Source organism: Schistocerca serialis, chromosome 6 (assembly GCF_023864345.2).
Source record: "Schistocerca serialis cubense isolate TAMUIC-IGC-003099 chromosome 6, iqSchSeri2.2, whole genome shotgun sequence".
Classification (NCBI taxonomy): domain Eukaryota; kingdom Metazoa; phylum Arthropoda; class Insecta; order Orthoptera; family Acrididae; genus Schistocerca; species Schistocerca serialis.
The window spans coordinates 259006065-259031752 of record NC_064643.1 but is presented as its reverse complement, the minus strand read 5'-3'; the positions used below and the strand labels follow the sequence as shown (position 1 = coordinate 259031752).

The 25688-nt window shown below is 44.7% G+C and overlaps 1 protein-coding gene across 1 annotated transcript in view; it reads left to right on the top strand.

The window, feature by feature from the left end:
- LOC126484815 (retinal homeobox protein Rx-like) overlaps nt 1-23762 on the top strand; it is a 190991-nt gene extending 167229 nt beyond the window's left edge. Inside the window, exon 3 of the mRNA XM_050108412.1 lies at nt 23385-23762. Within this exon, the coding sequence (XP_049964369.1) occupies nt 23385-23762 (378 nt within the window). The remainder of the gene's footprint in view (nt 1-23384) is intronic.
- The last annotated feature ends 1926 nt before the right edge of the window (nt 23763-25688 follow it).

Here is a 25688-nt window from a genome sequence, read left to right as displayed (position 1 = left end):
TCACGCATACTTTTACATATTTTTAATACAATATCACATTCTCACTTTACTCCTCCTTTCACTCTCTGTCTCTCCAAAACACTCACACAACCAAAACATGATGAAATAATAATTTTCCAAAGTACTTTTAATTACATCAGAAATCTGTGGTAATCCAACTAAAGAAAATTCCAGAAAATTAGATTTTATGAACCTGTCCTCTTGGTTGTGGTTTTAGTTGATACAATAGATGAATACATTACAGCTCATAGCTCAAGTTCCGTGTCAGCACGGTTATCACGTGTTTTAGGCAAAAAATTATATCTCCAAAAGCATTTAAGTTATTGATTTCAAATTTTAGCAGCATGGATGTGTTATCAGTAAAATTTGCTATACTAAGTATGAAAGATATCGATTAATATTTAGTTGTGCTTCTTCAGATTCATAGGTAGTATATGTAACGCATTGCACGCAGCGTTAAGCAAGTACCCGGCTCGCCCGGCGCAGTGGCCAGCGTCAGCTGTGGCAGCGTCAGAACCAAAACCTCCACTCCTCTCGGCTCCAAGGCAAGCCACGCTTTCAATGCAAGACGGTAGCTCGTAATAATTTGCTACGTTACAAAGTCTGCATACATTGTAAGTATTTCAGTAAGCACTGCGATTTTGTAAGCATGTTTGCAGACTATGGGTATACGAGGTAGAAGTTTCTTCCTGTCGATTCTGTTTGCTTTCGGGAAGTCAAGCCTTCAAATTTCTTTTGTTGTTGTTCTTGTTGTTCTTAGTGGGCGATCTTTACCATTCAGTCTTACTCCGCTACCCGTTGTCCCAGTTCTACCTGTGGCCTCACAAACCGTGTCGAGTATGTTGTTGAAACTGCAGTATCAACGGCACCCGGCGTGCCGCTACGCGGGAGGTACAATACTCTCTGATCGTTGGCGCCGAGCCAACACACCACCAGAGGGCGCTAAATTGCTATGACCTCACTGCCTGCTACTCTGACTGTCTGGCGCGTCTTTTTAAGCAGCCGTACTCAGAGCTTCGCCCCAGAATCAGTGAATTTACAGACTTACCAACATAAGTACGGAAGACTGCACTCAGGATATTATATTGACGTAGCACAACCCTGCGAAAAATTACCCCTTATCAGTGACTTACCTGAATGTAGCATTCAAAAGTATTTGTTACTGTCAGCTGCATTATTCTCACTGCAAATAGCTCAGCACCATAGAAGAACCTACAATTACACTGCTCAAAAGAATAAGGGGAACATGACTTTGGGCGTCTGCCATACTCCACTGAGCACTAGGACTGGGCACGCTACCAACTCATACCTTTGCCTTTCACAACGAGACATCAGTACATACTCGATCGTTTGCATAGAAGGAACTGAAATGTCTACGGTGTCGAAAACAAAGTGGAAACAAATTATTCATCCCGTATTCCTGGGTGCTTTTCATTGGACGTGAGTGTACGCCCTCCGTGAGGGTTTATCGTTGCCTGACACCTAGGTGTCTGTGAAGCCTACGGAGGCCACCCTATGGTATCCGTTCCCATTCTTCAATGAGAACGCATGAGAGTTCTTTGAGAATCTGTTGTGGAACAGGACGACCACGAACACATTTCCCACATACGCCCGATGGGGTTTAGGTAAAGACTAGCCATTCCATTACTTCAAGATGCAGGCTTCTCAAGACTCCCTCGCTGACGCCCGTCACAAGGGTCCTGGCGTTAGAAGGAATTGAGGGCCCCTACCGTTTGTGGCAACCACCTCATGGTCCAACAGGATACTTTCAATGTACTACCTGGCGGTCATCTGACATTAAACAACTACAAGGTCCATATGGCTGTCAATGCTAAAGCCTCCCCCACAGTGTCACAGAAGCCTGGAAATCTGACGATTTCCTGGACAAAATTTGGCAGGTACTCCTTAACAGGGCTCTTCCACTTGAAAATGGCCACAATCTGCTTCAGGGAATATGTGGATTCGTCTGTGAACAACTCGTTTTGCCAGTGATGAGGTTGCTAGTTGGCATGGAAACGGACAACTGAATGTGAGATGCAAGACTTTGTTGGTTCAAGTGGGGTAATCAAACAGGACGTCTGGGTCGTAAGGTCTTTTCTCCTAACCCGTTCATTACGTTCTTATCGGACAAAGTGCTTCCAGTGGCACTTCTGAGATCGTCTTGCAGTGCTCTGACGGTACCCGTACGACATCGCAACGCAGAAACGCCCAAGTATCAATTTCCACGTGAAGTTTTATTGCGTCGGCGACCTTGTCGACCTGTTTAAATGGTTCAAATGGCTCTGAGCACTATGGGACATAACTTCTGAGGTCATCAGTCCCCTAGAACTTAGAACAGGGCTTCACAACATACGTGCTCGCGGAGCAAGCTGTGAGCAGCAAGGCGCGAGCACGGAGCAGCGCGAGCACGCTACCCCCCCTACTGGACCAGAGCGGAGAGTGGGGAGAGTCAAGTGGGACACACAACAGCTGCCGCCAGTCAATGTAAATCCGCGGCCACCTGCGGGGATATCACTCACGAATTATTACTGTGACAAATGAAACAAATAAAGGAGAATGTACACGTGCCACATAATTTTATTAGCTTAGTGTATGCCTCTACATTCGTATTAATTTGTGAACTGTTACACAATAAAAGCTGTCACTGAAGTGTGGGATTCTCTGTTATCTTCTACTTTTTGCCCTTTACAATTGCGTCTATGTTCGGAGTAATTGTTCTTGTGCATCGTAGGCGCAGCGTGCAGTTTAAATTACGATCAGACAATGCGTTTCTCAGGCGCGTCTTGTTACCTTTCATTGCAGAGAACAGTTGTTCACAAACATACATGGAACCGAACATTGATCTTACTGTAGCCGCCAGTTTGTGCAAATGAGGAAATCTATCCTGAGGGAAGTGCATGTAAAATTCCAAAATGTTTTTCTTGCTCTGAAATTTGTCTCTGTATTCTCTGTCACACTGCAGGTCAATAATTTCTAGTTGCAGCTCAGGACGAATCTCTTCAATATTCGCTGAATATGGAGAGAACAGATCAGAATCACTGTCTAGTGCTGTCAGATCTTGAAAGCATTGATCAAATTCTTCCTTAAGGGCAACTAAACTATGTGAATAACGTTCACAGTCTACATCTACATTTACATCTACATCTACATTTACACTCCGCAAGCCAACCAACGGTGTGTGGCGGAGGGCACTTCACGTGCCACTGTCATTGTGAACATCTTGCATGGATGATAATTTAGGAAAATGAGCTAGATTTCCTGTTTCCAGCTGACTCACTCAAAGTGTCAATTTCATTTTAAAAGCTCGTATTCGATCCATGAAATGAGTGATTAGCAGATCTTTACCTTGTAGTGAAATGTTCAAAGCATTCAGATGGCTAGTTAAATCTGCTAAGAACGCGAGATCACATTTCCATGAAGGCTCTTTCAATTCAGGAAAACACATGTTATTTATTTCCATGACCATAATTATCTCATCTAATATGCAAAAAAATCGATTTAATAATTCGCCACGACTAAGCCAGCGGACCGTGCTGTAATAAGGCAGGCTACTATACTGGCTTTCTACATCCTCAAGAAAGCTTTTAAATTGTCTGTGTTGTAGCTCATGCTTCCTTATATAATTGGTTGTACGAACAACAACAGTCATCACATTTTTTAGAGTGATACTCTTTGCACATAAGTTTCCCTGGTGGATCACACAGTGAACGCCCCTTATTTCATTCGGCACGGTCAGGTTTTGCATTTTCTCCTTCAACAGCGCAACGAAACCTAATTTTTTCCCTGTCATCGCTGGTGCACCGTCTGTAGACACTGAATCTAAAGAATTCCACGACAATCCTATATTTTCGACACTTTCTTCAACACTACCTAAAATATCACCTCCGGTTGTAGTGTTCTTCATGGCTACTACATCGAGGAGCTCCTTCCTCACCTGAAGATCTCTATTAACACCTCTAATAAATATGGAAAGCTGCGCTGTTCCAGTGATATCAACACTTTCATCCAGAGCTAGAGAATACGCCATAAAATCTTTATCGATATTTGCAAGCTGACTCTGGACGTCGTCTGCCATGTCCTGTATGCGACGCATAATGGTCATGTCAGATAATGACACAATCCGAAACTGTTCAACTTGAGATGGACACAAATGTTCCGCTGGAACTACCAAACATCTTTTATTAAATCGCCATCAGTGAAGGGGCACAGGGATTTTGCTAAAAACAAAGCAATTTTGTAGCTCACTCTGAGAGCTGCCTCAGTTGATTTTTCTTCGTCGTCCAGATCTTCTTCGGATAGCTTTCTTTTAAGTTTAATAACTTCCTGTGCACGATCTGGTCCATCACATTTTCCACTTCCGTAGTCTTTCGCGTGGTACGACATATAATGTCGCTGCAAATTAAATTTCCTAAAAGAATTCAGCGTTTTATGACATACTAAACATTTTGCAACACCATCTTTTTCTGTAAACAGATACAATTCCTCCCAATGGGGGTTGAACTGCGAAAGCATGGTTGGGGTTACACAACGGCGACTTGACATGATTCTTAATCAGCGAAGTGACTGTTAGAGCTGATCGTAGTACTTTAAACGTTACACGGTCTGCGCGAATTCAATAGGCACACTGCGGCCCTATTCAAACATGCGCGCGCATTTCCCCTCCCTCCCCTCCCTCCCTACTCCGCGACCTTGCACCTGCTCGCGAGCACGTGCCTGAGCAGATGGGAGTACTCGCACTCAAAACCGGCCAGTTGCTAAGCCCTGACTTAGAACTACTTAAACCTAACTAACCTGCCCGAGGCAGGATTTGAACAAGCGACCGTAGCGGCCGCGCGGTTCCAGACTGTAGCGCCTAGAACCGCTCGGCCACTCCGGCCGGCCGACCCGTCCAAAAAAAAAAATTATATGTTCAAATGTGAGTGAATTCCAAGGGACTAAGCCAGGGAGTGTGGCCGAGCGGTTCTAGGTGCTTCAGTCCGGAACCACGCGACCGCTACGGTCGCAGGTTCGAATCCTGCCTCGGGCATGGATGTGTGTGATGTCCTTAGGTTTGTTAGGTTTAAGTAGCTCTAAGTTCTGGGGGACTGATGACCTCAGATGTTAAGTCCCATAGTGCTCAGAGCCATTTGAACCATTTGAACCAAGGGACTAAACAGCTGAAGCCATCAGTCCCTAGACTTACACACTACCGAAACTAACTTAAACTAACTGACGCTGACGACAACACACACAACCATGCCCGAGGGAGGACTCGAACCTCCGGCGGAAGGGGCCGCGCAATTCGTGGCATGGCGCCGCTAACTGCGCGGCCACTCCGCGCGGCTGACCTGTCTCCCTGTAGCCTGTACACAGCCTATGGGTACCACATGGAGAGGCATTGGCACCTGCAGCAACACGTTCGGAAGCCCATCCTTTTTTGATCACTCACTTCCGTCTGAGACATCACCTGGCACTGTAATACATAACAAAGCCCATAGATGGCGAATTACTTTAATTGTTGCCCAAATTGAAAGCGAAGATGTCAAACCATGTAATAAGACAACACATACCGCCTCTATTGAAACAGACGTCATATACCGGACGTTGATACACATGATTCCCTAATTCTTTTGAACAGTGTATATAAGGGTATTTACATCTCAGTTGTCCGGTGTACATATTAATGTGTTATCGTTTTGTAGATATCTGACGGTCTTCTATTGGCCACCTCAGCTGCCAACACAGCAGGTACGATAAGCCTGTGAATGTGCAGCCTTACCTGACTTGAATATTACCTACCGGGCCACAAGTGTATCCTCATGGACACGTCCTCGGGCAAGCAACCGAGAAGTCTCCTGTGTCACACATTGCTTCAAATTTTCTGTAATTCCTTCCCAGTTTCAAGACTGGCAGTTTTAATGCTACACTACTGGCCATTAAAATTGCTACACCAAAAGAAATGCAGATGATAAACGGGTATTCATTCGACAAATAAATTATACTAGAACTGACATGTGATTACATTTTCACGCAATTTGGGTGCATAGATCCTGAGAAATCAGTACCCAGAACAACCAACTCTGGCCGTAATGACGGCCGTGAAACGCCTGGGCATTGAGTCAAAAAGAGCTTGGATGGGGTGAACAGGTACAGCTGCCTATGCAGCTTCAACACGATACCACAGTTCACCAAGAGTAGTGACTGGCGTATTGTGAGGAGCCAGTTGCTCTGCCACCATTGACCAGACGTTTTCAATTGGTGAGAGATCTGGAGAATGTGCTGGCCGGGGCAGCAGTCGAACATTTTCAGTATCCAGAAAGGCCCGTACAGGACCTGCAACATGTGGTCGTGCATTATCCTGCTGAATGGTAGGGTTTCGCAGGGATCGAATGAAGGGTAGAGCCACGGGTCGTAACACATCTGAAATGTGACGTCCACTGTTCAAAATGCCGTCAGTGCGAACAAGAGGTGACCGAGACTTGTAACCAATGGCACCCTATACCATCACGCCGGGTGATACGCTAGTATGGCGATGACGAATACACGCTTCCAATGTGCGTTCACTGCGATGTCGCCAAACACGGATGCGACCATCATTATGCTGTAAACAGAAACTGGATTCATCCGATAAATGGCGTTTTGCCATTCGTGCACCCAGGTTCGTCGTTGAGTACACCATCGCAGGCGCTCCTGTCTGTGATGCAGCGTCAAGGGTAACCGCAGGCGTGATCTCCAAGCTGATAGTCCATGCTGCTGCAAACGTCGTCGAGCTGTTCGAGCAGATGGTTATTGTCTTCCAAACGTTCCCATCTGTTGACTCACGGATCGAGACGTGGCTGCACTATCCGGTACAGCCATGCGGATATGATGCCTGTCATCTCGACTGCTAATGATATGAGGCCCTTGGGATCCAGCACGACGTTCCGTATTACCCTCCTGAACCCATCGATTCCATATTCATCTAACAGTCATTGGATCTCGACCAACGCGAGCACCAATGTCGCGATACGATAAACCGCAATCGCGATAGGCTACAATCCGACCTTTATAGAAGTCGGAAACGTGATGCTACGCATTTCTCCTCCTTACACGAGGCATCACAACAACGTTTCACCTGGCAACGCCAGTCAGTTGCTGTTTGTGTATGAGAAATCGGTTGGAATCTTTCCTCATGTCAGCACGTTGTAGGTGTCGCCACTGGTGCCAACCTTGTGTGAATGCCCTGAAAAGCTAATCACTTGCATATCACAGGATCTTCTTCCCGTCGGTTAAATTTCGCGTCTGTAGCATGTCATCTTCGTGGTGTAGCAATTTTAGTGGCCAGTAGTGTAGATTGGGATCTGGAAGACAGCTGTAACATTTACACGAAGATATCTGTAAAAATATGAATGTTTCTAAGAAAAGTATTTTTTTGTGATAGCACTTCTTTGGATTAGTGCTCAGACACGTGCCAGACTTTCGCAACAGTTCGTTTATTTGTGAGAAACTCCTGAACACCCGGAGATAATTGTGAAACATGTTCGTTGGAAACACTCTTGCTTAGGACACAATGTGCGCGGAATGAGAGCGGCTGGTTGTATCTTGGCGACGCAGCTAAGGAAGCCCACGACGGGAGAGCGGCGAAGCGCCGCCCGGCGCCTGCAGCTCTGACCCCGCGGTAAAGACATTAGCCCTACTGTTGTCGTTGTTTAAAGCTGCTCCGCTGGCGGCAGCCGACCGTAAAAGTACTCCGCCGTCCTAATTTGTTTTAAAGTGTAACGTTTTCAACTTAATAATGCCGCGGCGCGCTGCGCCCAGTAACGAGCTTATTAATAAATCTTGTATTCACCTTTTTGATGTCAGCGTCGCACGCAACGTTTTCCAAGTTTAATCTCGAGCGTTTCCTACCTTATTATTCTCATTTTATATTTTTTGATGAGACATTAAGAGTTATAATGCGCAGAAAATGTTGTTTTCGTAGCAATCACGGGCGGCTTAACGGAGCAGGTAATGACACGGTTATACAGCGTTGGACCTTTTATTCCGGCGAAGGTAACTGACTTTTTTTTTTTACGCCGCACTGCGAAAACTGAAGGGGAGGGAGGGGGGGGGGGGAATGGGACGGGAAGGGGGGGGAGAGGGGATGGAGGCAGAGCGAATCTCAGAGAGAGGAGACGTTATTAAATCTTCGTCAATTCTCATATGAAACTCATTTTCAGACAAGTTTATGTTTTTAAAAAGCCGCCAGAGGGCGACATTTACGGGGAGGAGATTAAAGAAAATTGAAACGAGCCTGAAATTTCCTGCGTTATACTTTTTTTCTTTTTTGTCGTAAAAAACGTGGCACAGGAACTGCTCTGGCGAAGATAGGGTGGAACAGCGAGGGTTGACGGGAGGGTGAGATTTCATATTGGTAACTTGTTTATCGGCTCTCTTTTTGAAGTCTGGTGCTGAAGGAACATGGCGGCGGACGCGGTGTTACAGAAAAAAAAGGGAGGCGTGGGGGCTAGGGCTGGAGGACAAGGCGGAGGGGGGTGGGTGGTGGGGGTTAAGAGGGACGGAGACAGACGGGAGGTGCAGCAATAGGAGGCAAAGTTGCGTGTCTTGTGTTCACAATGTAGTTATTGGTGTTGGCGCGCTGTGTTCCGTCCCTCTGGCGAAAAACTGAGGGCGCGTAGGGCCGCCTCGGCTCCCCCTTTTTTACGATGCAGGCTGCAGGCGCAATCTTTAACGGAGAAAAGTTTCCCCTTTATTAGATTTTCCCAATTTGGGACAGCTTCAGCAAGCCATTACCCACCTCGAAGAATCGCGCCAAATTGTCAATTAACGTATCAGTTCAAAACCAATTTGGCAGAGTTGGCGAGGCGCCGAGCCGCGGCTGGTGAACACCCTGGCCCTCGTAGTGTGGCAACAACCACGCTCCTCCCTTCCTCCCCCGACTCATCGCCCCACCATCCTTCGAAATTCCGCCAGCAAACAGCAGGGGTTCCTTTAGACCGCCGAGGTGTGACTGCGCAATAAGTAGCATTTTATGAATTCGGCGGAGTGCTTTCAGTACGGTGACCGTCTCGGACAGTCGTCACAGGCACGGAAACAGCTTAGTAAGGAAATGGCGGGAATTCTCTGAATCAGCACATTTGTTCCACATATACAGCTAGTTATATACTCCACTAGTTATGTACAGCACAAGCCACCATACTCTACATCTACATCTACATACGTACTCCGCAATCCACCATACGGAGCGTGGCGGAGGGTACCTCGTACCACAACTAGCATCTTCTCTCCCTGTTCCACTCCCAAACAGAACGAGGGAAAAATGACTGCCTGTATGCCCCTGTACGAGCCCTAATCTCTCTTATCTTATCTTTGTGGTCTTTCCGCGAAATTGGCGGCAGTAAAATTGTACTGCAGTCAGCCTCAAATGCTGGTTCTCTAAATTTCATCAGTAGTGATTCACGAAAAGAACGCCTCCTTTCCTCCAGAGACTCCCACCTGAGTTCCTGAAGCATTTCCTTAACACTCGTGTGATAACCAAACCTACCAGTAACAAATCTAGCAGCCCGCATCTGAACTGCTTCTATGTCCTCCCTCAATCCGACCTCATAGGGATCCCAAACGCTCGAGCAGTACTCAAGAATAGGTCGTATTAGTGTTTTATAAGCGGTCTCCTTCACAGATGAACCACATCATCCCACATTTCTACTAACGAACCGAAGACGACTATCCGCCTTCCACACAACTGCCATTACATGCTTGTCGCACTTCATATCGTTCTGCAATGTTACGCCCAAATATTTAATCGACGTGACTGTGTCAGGCGCTACACTACTAATGGAGTATTCAAACATTACATGATTCTTTTTCCTATTCATCTGCATTAATTTACATTTGTCTATATTTAGAGTTAGCTGCCATTCTTTACACCAATCACAAATCCTGTCCAAGTCATCTTGTACCCTCCTACAGTCACTCAACGACGACACCTTCCCGTACACCACAGCATCATCAGCAAACAGCCGCACATTGCTATCCACCCTATCCAAAAGATCATTTATGTAGATAGAAAACAACAGCGTACCTACAACACTTCCCTGGGGCACTCCAGATGATACCCTCACCTCCGACGAACACTCACTATCGAGGACAACGTACTGGGGTCTATTAGTTAAGAAGTCTTCGAGCCTCTCACATATTTGGGAACCAATCCCATCCCTTGGGTCAACTGGCTTATGGGACCTAACTTCTGAGGTCATCAGTCCCCTAGAACTTAGAACTACTTAAACCTAACTAACCCAAGGATATCACACACATCAATGCCCGAGGCAGGATTCGAATCTGCGACCATAGCGGTCGCGCGGTTCCAGACTGTAGCGCCTAGAACCGCTCGGCCACGCCGGCCGGCATACTCTAAATGGCGGAGAGTACCCTGTAAGAGGGCTGTTTACTTTCTTTCTTTCTTTTATTTTAAAAGAAAAAAAAAGAAAAAGCTCCTATCGGTTACGAAATGCAAACCACAGTGAAAACCAAAATGTTTTAAGTGCTACATTTGGCTACAGCTGCCAACTATTTCTCTTCGTAGTTGTCGCTCCGCGTTAAACACCCGTAGTAGCGTGGTACCATGTTTCCAATACCATCGCCACAGAAGACAACCGCCTGTCCTTTCCGTCAGTTGCCTACGTTGGTGCAGTTCTTTGCTCGTGCCAAAATACTGTCCTCACAGCCAGCGATACATGTGAGCAAAGAGATGAAATTAGAGGAATCCAAGTCCGTGATCAACCTTCCCATCGAAAATGAGCGTATTTGTTGCACTGGCAGTGTGCGGCCGAGTGTTGCAAAGAAGGACGTGCATCACAGTTACGTTATGTGGACTGCAAGAAATCAGTTGGAGCCCCCAGACACGAAGAAATCTGATGACGGCACTTGGCGGGTGGTTCTATTGCTCTAGGCGTCTCTATGTGCTTACCGTGCGCTCATAACTGAAAGTGGGACGTGACGGGATCAACGGACGTACTGGAGACATGAGCAGCACATCTACCCTAGCTTCATCGAATTTTCATTGTGGTTTTAATTTTACGACTGAGCGGGGTTTGAAAAAAATAGCCACCGTACTAATCCTAGCCATTTCCTTTCCTGTTACACTCGTAAATGGAGTGAGAGATAAACGACTGTCTATGTGCTTACATACGATTCATAATTTCTCTTATCTTGTCTTCGCAGTCCTTACACGCCTGATATACAATCGTGGCAGCAAGATCGTCTGTCGCAAGTGACGGTTCTCTACACTTTCTCGATAACGTTTCGCTCAATGAACGTCTTCTTCCCTTCTGGGATTCCCATTTGAGTTCACACAGCATTTCGGTAGCTCACCCGCGCTGATCGAAACTTTCGTCAACAAATTTACCAGTAAGCCTCTGAACTGCTTTCATCTCTTAATTTAATCGGCCTGGAGGGGATCTCAAACACTGGACCAATACTCTAGAACGGGTCGCACAGGTGTTCTGCACGTGGTCCCCTTTAAGACGATCTACATTTTCCTAAAATTACTCCAATAAACCGAAGTCGACGATTTGCCTTCCCTTCAACCAACCTCGTAAGCTCGTTCCAATAAATGTAACTTTGCAACGTTACTCCTAGATATTAACTGGATCAATTCATATTTTTACAGAGTCAAAGCAATCTGTCGTTCTTTACCATTGGTTACAGTGCGAAACAAGATTTTTTTTTTGAAGTCGACTCCCTAGCTTAATAGTGGTCTGCTAGCGGAACTTCGACGTTTATTGGTCTCTGGTGACCACTGGTAGACATCTGATGTACCTAATCTGTTGAAAATCACACCATTCCTTTAAACTCCTAATTATTTCTCCCGTCCACGAAGCATCTTTGTGGGAAAATGCACTGTGATGATGAAATATTTTTTTTCCAGAAGTTTTCTCGAATGTTAGTCTTTCAAGTGGTGCAGAAGACTTGTGTAATCATGTGTTATCATTTGCGATTGCAGTTATGCGGATAATGTTCGAGAGATGTGTGACCATGTTTCAGTTCATATTAGCAGCTTCATTGCTCTATTGTTGAAAATGAAGAAGTAGATTACTTACCAACGTTGGATGAATTGCTGTTGTCGATAATGCGTCAAATACAACTTTTTAGTATATTAAGCCAATGTAACGTTGTTGAGTACCGTGCAATAACACATAAATAACTAAATATTACTGATATATATGGCAATGATGCGCCAGACCAAAAAATATCTTTACCTCTAATGTGATCTGGATATTCCCCTAATCGTAGACATCAGTGAATATACAAAATGAGGTTGAGTATCCCTGCTTTCTGTTTATATATTTCCGCGCCTTTAAAAAACATACTCAAAGTTACTCTACGGCATTGGACATTATAATTTACATCGTCAATATATTCTGGATAAATGGCAGCGTCGGTCGTAAAGACTGAAATCATTTATTTTACAGATCGATTTCGGTCACTGTGTGACCATCTTCAGTGCAAACTATTCCAACCTTGTAGGCCCATATCATAATAACACTACATTTTCTATGAGGTGTATCATGTACTGTGATGGTTACTTCTAACAGACATCTTCACTTTTACTGCATACAATAATTTTGAAATTACAGGAGAGCCTATCTTATCACCCCCTCAGTTGCCGATCCAAAATACTATGCCGATCCATATTATAGCCGTGGTTCACTCGGTTCCCAATGGAATTAGACATCAAGAATTTTCATCGTGTCACATCGTATTTATCGTTCTTAGCGAATGTGAAGGCTCTGAGTAAATGAGGTGACAGGACTAACTGCTACAAGTGAACTTCCAACCACGAAAGTCATGGAAACTGTAGCGTCCTACTTGGGACAAATATTGAAGTAAGCATGTGACCAGTGAACCAACAGAGCATTTTATTAATACAGAAACTATACACGTAATTCGTGCTCCTCGTTGCTGTGGCCTCGAGAGCACGCGCGAAACTAAAGGAAGTTCATATACACAAGAGCGGCTTAAGTCACTGAGGTGCGTAGGGTACAATTCTGCACTTAAGGAACACAAACTGTTCACTGCAATCGTGACACATATTTGTCCATTGGTGGCATTCAGTACTCTATACTCTGGTCATGCAAACGCGAACGAATCTTCACTGAGCAACGTATGCCGTAACTGACCTCTGTAGCTTGATGTGGAACTGCGTTTCGTGTCTACACTCGAGGTGAAACTTGATACTCTCATAGGCTCGAACTGGACTCCGACAGAACTCATCCCTCCTGTCTTGTGCGACGAAATTTGAAGAGCTTGGTGTGCGTTGGCGCCTCGTAACTACAGGAGGCGAGTCCCAACATGCAGCATCTCTGCGGTTGTCGATACCGACGAGGCCGTAGAAACGAAGATGTGTGTCTGTCAGTCGGTGGTCTGGAGTCAGAACAGTAAGGTGGGGCGAGGTGGAGACGTGACAGGATGGCTGACAGGAGCTTTCATAGTTGGGCGTGCCCACGAATACACCATGAATGAAGTTCCCCGATCTGCTGTCACCTTTCCCCTTCCTGTTCCAGTCGGCGAATGGTCTGCGGGAAGAAATATTGTTGATAAGCCTCCGTGTGAGCTCGAATCTCATGGTCTTTTCCCAAGGTACACATAGGAGGAAGCAACATGTTGTTTGACCCTTCTATGCATGTACGTCAACAAAATTTTAAGAATAAACCACATCGTGATGCAGAACGGCTCTCTTGTAGCTAATGCCGCAAGAGTAGTTTCAGCATCTTAGTGGCGCTTTCGTACGTTCTAAATGAAACTATAATGGAACGTACTGTTCTTCTTTGTATCGCCTCTATTTCCTTATCATTCCTACCTGGCACTGACCCGATACAGACGAGCAAACGGTTTTGTAAGGTACCTCCTTTGAGGGCGGATTACACTTCCCGGTCTGGTATCTGCCTTCCCAGCGATTAGCATTATGTCATCGTTGCACTTGAAATCGCTCCGCATGCATGCTCCTAGATATTTTGTCGATGTCATTGCTTCCAGTGATGTTTCTACAGTACAGTAATATATCTTTCTGCTTATTTATGGGAAGCATGTTATGCTTGCTTATACTGAGGGACAACTGCCAACCTCTGCATCAAGCATCGATTATTTGCGGATTTTGCTTCATTTTGCTATGATTACGTAGCTATGCGAGTTCTCTGTATATACACGGTGTTTAATAATTCATGTTACAAGCTTTTAGAGCTGTAGAGGGGACAATTGATAAAGTTTTGATAAGGAACGCATGTGCGGAAATGTACCGTTTGGATATAGGTTTGAAGATACGATCACTTTGAAATCTCCCACTTCACGGTACTCACACAAATTACGGGGGTGCCGTCGTCACTTCCTGTTGTGATATCACACGCCACCCGACTATAACGGTTGTAAAAAACTGATGCGTACACAATGACGAGAGTTGAATGTGGCGCTCCACAGAAAAGCCGCATTATCTACTTTTAAAATGACATGCTTCGTCACGTAGAAGAGAACCCGACGTCGAGTACTTCGAAACATCGTCCATGCTGAGGGCTCCTGCAGTACACCCAGATAAGAGCTCATTGTCGCCATTGTGTGCGTATCTTCTTGAAGCGAGAGGATTGAAGCGATCCCATCGTCAAACTTTTTTCACGTCCAAATAGTATTTTTCCCGACATGGTTCCCCATCAGAACTTTATCTACTATGTCCCCTTTGCAACGCCTAGGCGCCTGTAATAGTAGTTGTGAAACACTTTGTACAACAAGACCGTCTGCGAAAAGACTCATGGAACTCTAGGCATTATCCAGTAGATCATATACGGGGTGTTCCAGGAGGAATGATCAATATTCAGAGGTGTGACAGGAACGACCATTCGAAGAAATTCTGGTAAATATAAGCTCGAAAATGCATACCTTATGAGCACTTCTTCGTCTTCGATAATGTCAAACAATTCTCTTCTGCTGCAAGCTCTTTGCTTTCCATGTTCTGAGAGGTGGTAGTAGGGAACAAAACATGAAAAAAAGTCCATTACAAATGGGCTCTAAAGCGCACATATTAAGAGATATGAGCACCTGTTTATCTTCGCTGCGATGTAATGTGTTTTCCACTGAGCAAGTGCTCATAGGTCCTAAGGTATCCATTTTAGAGCTCATGTTTACTAGATAATTTTTTATTGGTTTGGTCCGTGCTACCCCCTCCCAAAATATGAAAAGGAAAGCTGTTTCAGCAGAAGAGATTTATTTCACAGTATCGAAGACGAAGTGCTTTTAGCTCTTACGGTGTTTATTTTAGGGCCCATGTTTACTAGACTTTTATTTGCTTAGAATGATCGTTCTTGTCATATCGCTGGACATTGAACATTTCTCCTAGGACACACTGTATATAAAATGTGAAAAATAATGCTCCCGTTAAACTCCTTTCGAGCATGCCTGAAGATCTATGTTCTTTATTAATAGCATGTTGTGTTCTGTTCGCTAGAATACCTGAATCGATTCACCCAACTGATATGTTCCACACGCAGATCTGTATCAGACGCGTACTGGCTGTCAAGAGCACGGCACCAACCTAAGTGGAGGTATTCACTGTCATCTGTGTCTCGTGGACGATCAAAGCGACCTGGGTTCCACACTTTCGTTATTTGTTTCGACGTTATTTAATTTTGACTGCTTTTTAGTATTGCTCACATCACGTCTCGAGCTCTCAGCGAATGCGAAGGCACTGAAACGGTAGCGAGCGCAGAGCGTTGCGTGCTGACAGACGATGGCGCCATCAGCGCGCCTCGGCCGACCTCAGCAACTACAGCCGCCCCCACGACCGCACCGCCACCGCCGCTGCCCCCGCTCTCCGCCCCCGCCCTCCGCCCCCGCCGCTGGCACAGCTCGTCCTGCCCTGCCCACTAGCGGCAGCGCATTTAATGCAATTAGTCCGCGGCGGCAAACACTCAGCATAATGGCGTTAGCCTAGCGCAGTTAACAGTTTAGCCAGTGCAATCATTGCTCCACTGTGCGCCGCGCCCCCGGAGCGTCAGCCGGCCTCTGTCGGACACAGCCGCATTCTGGCTCCTACGCTACCTGTCCAACCGTCTGGCTACTGCCTTTACCATATACGAGCTTAGTTCTCCGTTCAGATCCTTTAATTTTTGCTTGGATCTTTATATCTATGTACCAACAACTCGATGTGTATTTTTTTCCGAAATGAATATCCCTCTGCATCGGAATGTAGGCCGTTTTGGAAGGAAGGAAGGAAGGAAGGAAGGAAGAGTGGGTTTAACGTTCCGTCGACATCGAGGCCATTAGAGATGGACCTTAAGTTCAAACTGTGGCAAATTTGAGGAAGGAAATCGGCCGTGCCCTTTGTAAAGAACTATCTCGACATTTGTCTGGAATGATTTAGAGAAATCAAGGAAAAACTAAATCTGGATGACGAGACACGTGTTTGAATCGTCGTCCTGCGGGATGAGAGTCCGATTTGGAACTTCCGGGCAAAGTGATTCTGTTAACAATCCCCTAGGTCGTTGCTAAGCCATTTCTGTTCAATTTCGTTTCCTCCAGCGGTGATGGTTCCGCCAGGTAGGTGGTCTCGCCAGGTATGCAAGATAACTTCTGTGAAGCTTGGAAAGAACGAGAGAGATCTTCAGGGAAGTAAAGCTGCGAGGGCGGGTCGTGAGGCGTGCTTCGATAGCTCAGTCGATAGTACACTATGCCGTGAAAGGTGAAAGCTGTGGCGTCCCCGCACTCCAACCGCGTGCTGATATTGTCGACGCCGTAGAGCTGCTACTGCCACAGCTCTCGCAGTGGACTTGAGACACGATGCGCGATGACGTAGGTCCCCGTTGGTGAACGGGAGACAGAAATGCGAACTCGTACGATGGATGCTTCTTCTGATTTAAGATTGAATGATTCATTGCCCGGATATGCAGTAGTTGTTAAATCTTATCTCATCCGCATCGTGCACACCACCAATTGCGAGGAAACACTGTAATTATCAGTCTTCTCGTACGTTGTTGGCTCGTTGCTATTGAGTTGTTGAACCTGTATGAAGCGAGATCCACAGATACTCTTTGATCACGTCTGAGTGAACCTACGCCGTAATGTTAAAAAAGAATGTTCAAATGTTCTCTTTTCAATTAATGAAGTAGGTATTTTGATATTCAGATTAAATTGTCCCTGCTGAATAGTCGTGGGTTAATTATCATTGATTAAATCACTTAATAATGTAGTCCACGCTTGATATTTCACTTGTAACGAACAGTTTATGCCCACTAAATACTTTATAACTTTCGCACCACACGCACGCGTAGTTGGTTGGTAAAGTCAATTCTATTAAAATTAAGTTTCTTGACAATTACGACAACTTGTCTCTTCAGCCTAATTGTATTATCTTCGTGAAGTCGTGTAATTGTGCCCTACTCAAGACTATTTGAGTGTAGTCCTTTGATATACTATCCACTCTTCCTTTAGTTCCAACTATTTGAAAGTCAAGTCAAATATTCACTAGTTTCGTCAATAAAGTTCAATTAACCCGTTATGCACGGTTAAACGCGTCTACCAGTTCCTGTCTCTGCTTAGAAAATCAGTTCCCGAAGTTCGTGAATCACGTCACGCAAGAGACACTTCTGAACGAAAAACAATCTCGTCGCGTTCCGTATTCTCAATAACTAAGACAAGAATTGTTCTCGCACTTCTTTACAGGACAAGAGACAGCAAGCGACTTCTTCTGTGAAAGAGTATTGTAATCGCATTGAATTTCTTCGTTGCGCTTACAACTCTCTTCCACATAAAAGTTATCTCTGACTAACATCACCTTGGACTTAGCTTTCAAGATACTAATTGCAATTATCACTTGGATATTTGTCCATTAATTAAATCTGAGGTTTCTTCCTCCTCTTTTCATAACAAAAACTCTTAGTGACGTATAATGTTGTTATTATCAAAACTTCTTGGTGTTAGCTTATCGGCAAAGATCTCGTATTTGCCAAGATAACTCTTCCCTAGTTCATATTATGATATTCTGTCTTAATTGGCTTTAAGGGGGTCGTTGGGGTGTTATAAAGCCCAGGCTGAGTCATGGTCCAGCATACAGTTTTCATCTGCCGCGAGGTTTCATCTCTGATTGTAAATGTCATACAGCCTTTAATTTCGTGTATAATACACATAAAAGACCTCCAAATGTGCCGGCCACTTGGGCCGAGCGATTCTAGGTGCTTCTGTCCGGAACCGCGCTGCTGCTACTGTCGCAGGTTCGAATCCTGCCTCGGGCATGGATGTGTGTGATGTCCTTAGGTCAGTTAGGTTTAAGTAGTTCTAAGTCTAAAGGACTGATGACCTCAGATGTTAAGTCCCATAGTGCTTAGAGTCATTTGAACCTCCACATGTATTGCTATGATGGTGTTCTCATTCCACATCTGAGTTTTCTGTCAGCTCCCTATATCACTTACGGTTCCTTAGACAATGCATGACCGATTCCCCGCCTCCATCCTTTCGCAATCCGAGATGCTCCGTCTCTTTAGCGTCGATGGGATGCTGAACCCTGAACAATCAGCTTTACTTTCTGGTTGTTAGTTAGCGATTTGCCTATCGAGAGGTCCTGAAATGTAGTTGGTGAGAGAGAGAGAGAGTGCACCTCCACAAAACCTGCCAATTCTATAACCAATAGGTAGCAAGACCCGAAAACATACTCGCATCTGCTACGTGGGATTTAGATTTCGAATTCGCACACGACTGCAAAAATTTTGCTTTTCTATGAATCTGACTGCGATATACGTGTATCTACAATCTTAACACGGTTTTGCATCCTATTACGGAATACACCACCCTGTCTGTTTGGATGATTTGGAAATGGGTTCAAGTGACCCGAAAACTAGTCATCAATTAAATAAGAAAATGGAATTTTGTAACTCTGGCTGTTTTCTGCATCAAACTAGTTAACATAGATTGCTGTCTCGTTATTATTCGTGTAAGCCCGAAATTCATTAATTTGTGTGTGTTGGAATACGTGGACAAGTTCGACATATCGCTGGATTTTTAAATGATTTGTATTCATGGCTTTTGCTAGGAAAGAAACAAACACAATGTTTTAATGACTATGTTAATCTCTCTTTCTATTTCGAAAAATGAACTCTCCAACTGCACGATCAGCTTGAAACTGATAACGAGGACGCGAATCAATGACGAAGGGAAAGTCTGAAACATTCGAATGAGCTGCATAAGCTGAAGTTAAGGGCTGCAAAGAGAGAGCCTCAGCAAAGCTCAAGAACCCGAAGAATCTTCTTCCTTACATACAAGCTGAGTACCATGCCATCTACTAAACACCAGAGGATGAAGTTAACTTATGAAAAGAGAGAATTACATTTCTATAGATAAAGACGAGTAAAGCACAAACTTCAGTGCTGCTAACGAAGAGAGTGTGTCGTTCTGTGAATGTTTCAAAACTAACCACGTGAAATATTTGCTTCAAAAGTTATTGCAGTGAAAGTGTTTGACGTGGAGATTGTTCAGTTCTCTACAATAGGAGTAAGAATATTTTTCTGCCAAAGAAACCACTAAAATGTAAATTGTATCGTGACTTTTATTTTCTACTGTTAACGATATTCTAAGAAGCATAAGCCAATCAAGTTTTCATGTATGCTATTTTGTTAAGTTATATGCATCAAAAAAGGAAGTATATTTTGTGTAGGTGGAGCTTCACAGCTCGTAAGTATTTGAAAAAACTTCATATTTCAACCAGCAGAGCTGATGATAAATAAATCTCTCTTTACAATAACGGCTTACATGGTAATATTATTGTCATTTGTTACTTGGTGTCAGATAACATAAAAGTCATCCAGTGTCACCTTCGAGTTGGTACTAAAACACATTACATAGTCAATAGTGATACGTACTAACAGTGATAATCTTCATACACTAATTCCAGCCCGGAGGGGAAAAAGGTGGCGACAGGTAAGCTGCGAATATTATTTAAGAAATTAGCTTATTATGTTACTTAGGTAGTTACATGTGGTAGAGTTTGCATTTCTTTAGTTTAACACGTTTTTATTAGATCAATTTCTTGTCCATCTGCCTAGTTCGTACAGATTTTACAATGGGTTTTCAAACTAACTTCCCAATGAACTAGAGACTTGAAATGTTTAAAATAGCTCAAATTTTGATGACAATGCGATATTAACTCGCTTTATTGTTGGTCTGTTCGGTACATGTGGAGGTGAGGTGAAACAGTTGGTAATGCCTGACATGTCAGCTGTCCCTACAGGACTGGTGCATTGTGCGAGTAGTATCAGCATGTGTTCCAGGCGGTATGTGAGTGGACGGGCACAGGCTAGCAGAGAAAGGGCAGAAGAGGAGAGTGACAGAGAGAGGGGACGTGGGATATGTGTGCAACGTGTCACACAAATGTACATGTGCTAAGCTGCAGATAGAAAGTTAGTCTGTTTGAAATTGAATATTTAAATAGAAAAGAATATGTTACCAAAATGTTCAAAATCATTTGAGAAATTTCAAACACACAAAATTAAAGAGTAGAAAATAATTTTCAAATAAAAATAAAATTTTAATATAACTCGTTTTTAAATCAAACTGCAAAGTATATAATAATTTTTCCTAGCACCATACAGTTTCCTAACCACATACAGATAGTCCTCAAAATATGTGCGGATGAATTTATAATAGCTATGACGGTACTCACAAAATTTGTAATGGAAAAACTTGGTATACATGCAATAGAGCAGGGCTTCACAACATACTTGCTCACGGAGCAAGCTGTGAGCAGCAAGGCGCGAGCATGGAGCAGCGCGAGCACGCTACCCCCACTACCGGACCAGAGCGGAGAGTGAGGAGAGTCACGTGGGGCACCAACAGCTGGCGGAGAGTGGGGAGAGTCACGTGGGGCACACAACAGCTGCCGCCAGTCAATGTAAATCCGCGGCCACCTGCAGGGATATCACTCACGAATTATTACTGCGACAAATAATACAAATAAAGGAGAATGTACACGTGCCACATAATTTTATTAGCTTAGTGTATGCCTCTACATTCGTATTAATTTGTGAACTGTTACACAATAAAAGGTGTCACTGAAGTGTGGGATTCTCGGTTATCTTGTACTTTTTTCCCTTTACAATTGCGTCTATGTTCGGAATAATTGTTCTGTGCATTGTAGGTGCAGCGTGCAGTTTAAATTTCGATCAGACAATGCGTTTCTCAGGCGCGTCTTGTTACATTTCATTGCAGAGAACAGTTGTTCACAAACATACGTGGAACCGAACACTGATATTATTGTAGTTTGTGCAAACGAGGAAATCTATCCTGAGGGAAGTGTCTGTAGAATTCCAAAATGTTTTTCTTGTTCTGAAATTTTCTCTGTATTCTCTGTCACACTGCAGGTCAATAATTTCTGGTTGCAGCTCAGGACGAATCTCTTCAATATTCGCTGAATGTGGAGAGGAGAACAGATCAAAATCACTGTCTAGTGCTGTCAGGTCTTGAAAGCGTCGATCAAATTCTCCCTTAAGGGCAACTAAACTATGTGAATAACGTTCACAGTCTTTGTGAACATCTTGCATGGATGATAATTTAGGAAAATGAGCTAGATTTCCTGTTTCCAGCTGACTCACCCAAAGTGTCAATTTCATTTTAAAAGCTCGTATTCGATCTATGGAATGAGTAATTAGCAGATATTTACCTTGTAGTGAAATGTTCAAAGCATTCAGATGGCTAGTTAAATCTACTAAGAACGCGTGATCACATTTCCATGAAGGCTCTTTCAATTCAGGAAAACACATGTTATTTATTTCCATGACCATATTTATCTCATCTAATATGCAAAAAAATCGATTTAATAATTCGCCACGACTAAGTCAGCGAACCTCGCTGTAATAAGGCAGGCTACCATACTGGCTTTCTACATCCTCAAGAAAGCTTTTAAATTGCCTGTGTTGTAGCCCACGCTTCCTTATATAATTGGTTGTACGAACAACACTCATCACATTTTTTAGAGTGATACTCTTTGCACATAAGTTTTCCCGGTGGATCACACAGTGAACGCGCCTTATTTCATTCGGCACGGTCAGTTTTTGCATATTCTCCTTCAACAGCGCAACGAAACCTGATTTTTTCCGTCATCGCTGGTGCACCGTCTGTAGACACTGAAACTAAATATAATTCCACGACAATCCTATATTTCAACACTTTCTTCAACACTACTTAAACTATCACCTCCGGTTGTAGTGTTCTTCATGGCTACTACATCGAGGAGTTCCTCCCTCACCTGAAGATCTCTATTAACACCTCTAATAAATATGGCAAGCTGCGCTGTTCCAGTGATATCAACACTTTCGTCCAGAGCTAGAGAATACGCCATAAAATCTTTACAGATATTTGCAAGCTGGTTGTGGACGTGGTCTGCCATGTCCTGTATGCGACACATAATGGTCATGTTAGATAATGGCACAATCCGAAACTGTTCAACCTGAGATGGACACAAATGTTCCGCTGCAACTGCCAAACATCTTTTATTAAATCGCCATCAGCGAAGGGCGCAGGGATTTTGCTAAACGCAAAGCAATGTTGTAACTCACTCTGAGAGCTGCCTCAGTTGATTTTTCTTCGTCATCCAGATCTTCTTCGGATAGCTTCCTTTTAAGTTTAATAACTTCCTGTGCACGATCTGGTCCATCACATTTTCCACTTCCGTAGTCTTTCGCGTGGTACGACATATAATGTCGCTGCAAATTAAATTTCCTAAAAGAATTCAGCGTTTTGTGACATACTAAACATTTCGCAACACCATCTTTTTCTGTAAACAGATACAATTCCTCCCAATGGGGGTTGAACTGCGAAAGCATGGTTGGGGTTACACAACTGCGACATTACATGTTTCTTAACCAGCGAAGTGACTGTTAGAGCTGATCGTAGTACTTTAAACGTTACACAGTCGGCGCGAATTCAATAGGCACACTGCGGCCCTATTCAAACGTGCGCGCGCATTTCCCCTCCCTCCCTACTCCGCGACCTTGCACCTGCTCGCGAGCACGTGCCTGAGCAGACGCGAGTACTCGCGCTCAAAACCGGCCAGTTGTTAAGCCCTGCAATAGAGAATAGTTAGGTGGTGAACTACTTATGTATCAATTACGTATTACACTCGCCCCACTTTTTCGATATAAATCGTAAAAGTATTTCCATAGGTATTAAAAATTCACAAATTTTAATACTTCTCATAGGTAAAAATGACATTAGGGAAAAATATTTGTTTTGACGTCCCCTACAACCTCCCAGAGTTTGTCGGTTTAAATACTTTTCACCCTGTGTATTGATGACAGCCCCTGTATCTGAGCTATTGCTTTGTACGCCTCTAGAGCTAGAATCGAAATAGCTATTTCCCGCTGTCCGGGTTAATAGTGAGGCCTTGTCGGGTGTTACAGGTGTGGTTCCAGAACCGGCGCGCCAAGTGGCGACGGCAGGAGAAGATGGAGGCGGCGCGTCTGGGGCTGGGCGAGCTGCCGGGCGGCTGCGGCGTGCGCGCCGGGGGCGGCGCCGGCGTGGGCGTCGGGGGCGGGCCGAGCCTGGCGCTGCCCGTCGACCCGTGGCTGGCGCCGCCGCTGCTGTCGGCGCTGCCCGGCTTCCTGGCGCACCCGCACACCGGCTATCCGAGCTACCTCACGCCACCGGAGCCCGCCCCCGCGCCCGCCCCCGCCTCGGCGCCGCGGCCGCCGGACCCGCGCTCCTCGTCCATCGCCGCGCTGCGCCTCAAGGCCAAGGAGCACGTCGAGTCCATCTCGAAGGGCCTGCAGATGGTCTAACAGTCGCCGAGTGGCGAGGCCCCGCCGGCGACGTCGCCGCTGCGCTCGGACGAAGCCGGGACCTCGCCACCGCCGGCGCGCCCCGATGGCTGCAGCTAATGCCGCACCCGCCGTGCCCCTACCCCTGCTGCCGACCCGCACCCGGATCCGGCCCGCCCCTGCTGTCGCCGCGGGGCGACCGCCACTCACCTCTGCCGCCCCCGAGCTACTAAACCGAGAGCAGTTACACCACGAACTCTGTGTGACTCGCCGCGAAGTTTCAGTGATTTTCTTCGTAACTACGGCCATTGACGCTACAATTAAAAAACAAAAACACAGAAGCTGGTTTCTGCCTCTTTCCTTTAGGAAAACACCAGTCTCTGCAGTTCAGCGATCAGTGTGCCTGCCAAAATCCGGGTTTGACCCCTAGAATCGTCAAGAACATTTCCTCCATGATACAACTGGAACATTGTCGTTTAGCTGCTCAAGACAGTTGGGTGATTATACAAAGTAAAAATAGCAGCTCCTGTTTCGAAAATCGATAATAGCGTCAGTGAGTACCACACGTTAGGCGTGTGTTCCTCCACTGCCGCCGTCCAGTGACAACTTAGGCAGAGGATAAAGTAGAAATGGTTCCAAGCCGACCGGTTTCCTCAGCCTGATTGTGAAATTCACTTTTACCTGGATGACAAACAGGATAACGTTACCTTTCAGGATCTCTGATATTGCAGCTACAGGACGCTCAAATAGATTTATAGTATACAGCAAAAAGACAACAAATGTCTACGACTAGAATGGGTATTTGTTGCCTATACGAAGAACAACTCTCAGTTTCTTGAAAACTGCCTGGTTTAGAACAGGTGAGATGACAGTCCAATGCTGATACAACCAAGATCTTGAGGAGGATGAAGACAAATTTGAGCGAAAGGACGAAGCGGCGAGTTGACGATGCAAGACAGCAGTTTGTGATACGTGTCGCCATTAAGAGAATTTCAGTTTTCCTTTTGGACTAGCCCGTCTGATAAGAAACGTTAAATGTACATCTTGTGTGGGTTCTCTGTATCAAACACCACACAACGATCACCGCTCGCCCTACACGAATAGAAATTATGTCAGAGCTTCTACTCCGGTCCGGTGAATGATACAGCGATTGTACGAACAGGTTAAGGGCCTCTGTTGTCACACATCGCAGGTCAAAGCGTCGTACTCAGTAAGGTAGCCTTAACTGAAAGAATGCAACGGGTCAGGTTCAGATAACTCTTCACTCATTGTAGTACTGCAGCACGTCATCTTAAAACACAGCTGCGCTATCGCTATTCGTAATAACCACGATTCCCGTCTGTGAACAGTTACTGACAAAGCCATTTGTGTCTATGTAGAGACGACAGTGAGATAAATATGTATAAAAGTAAGCAGTCCGTTACTTCTGAAAAGTTTATTAGGTTCCCTTGGTGCTGAAGAGATGGAGTAAGTTGTTCTGAAATATACGTGAAACATATCAACAACCAAATCGATTAGAAAAGTCTCTGGGATGTCCCAACTATAATACGAGTATAACACAGCAGAATCAAACGGAAGCCTACAATCAACAGGAAAACGCAACGGAAAAAAATTATCTCGAAGTTACAGAAGAGAAAAGAGGCATTAATGAACATATCAAGTTACAGCAAGAGGGAGTTGCAGCAGATTATATTCTTATTTGCTATAAACTTTATTGCAATGACTTATTATTCATCAGCATTGGAAAGACTTCTGCCATACACACTGATCGGAGAACCAGTTCATTTCAGACTGCAATGTTCACATGTCCATTAATGTTTAGAGCAAGAATCATGAAGTTTTCATTTTGGTGACTGTGCTCCGTAACTTACAGAATCATACGGAAGAAAAATAGAAACGTAAATATTTACAACTTTCATTAAAACTTTGAACTACGCTGCTGAACTA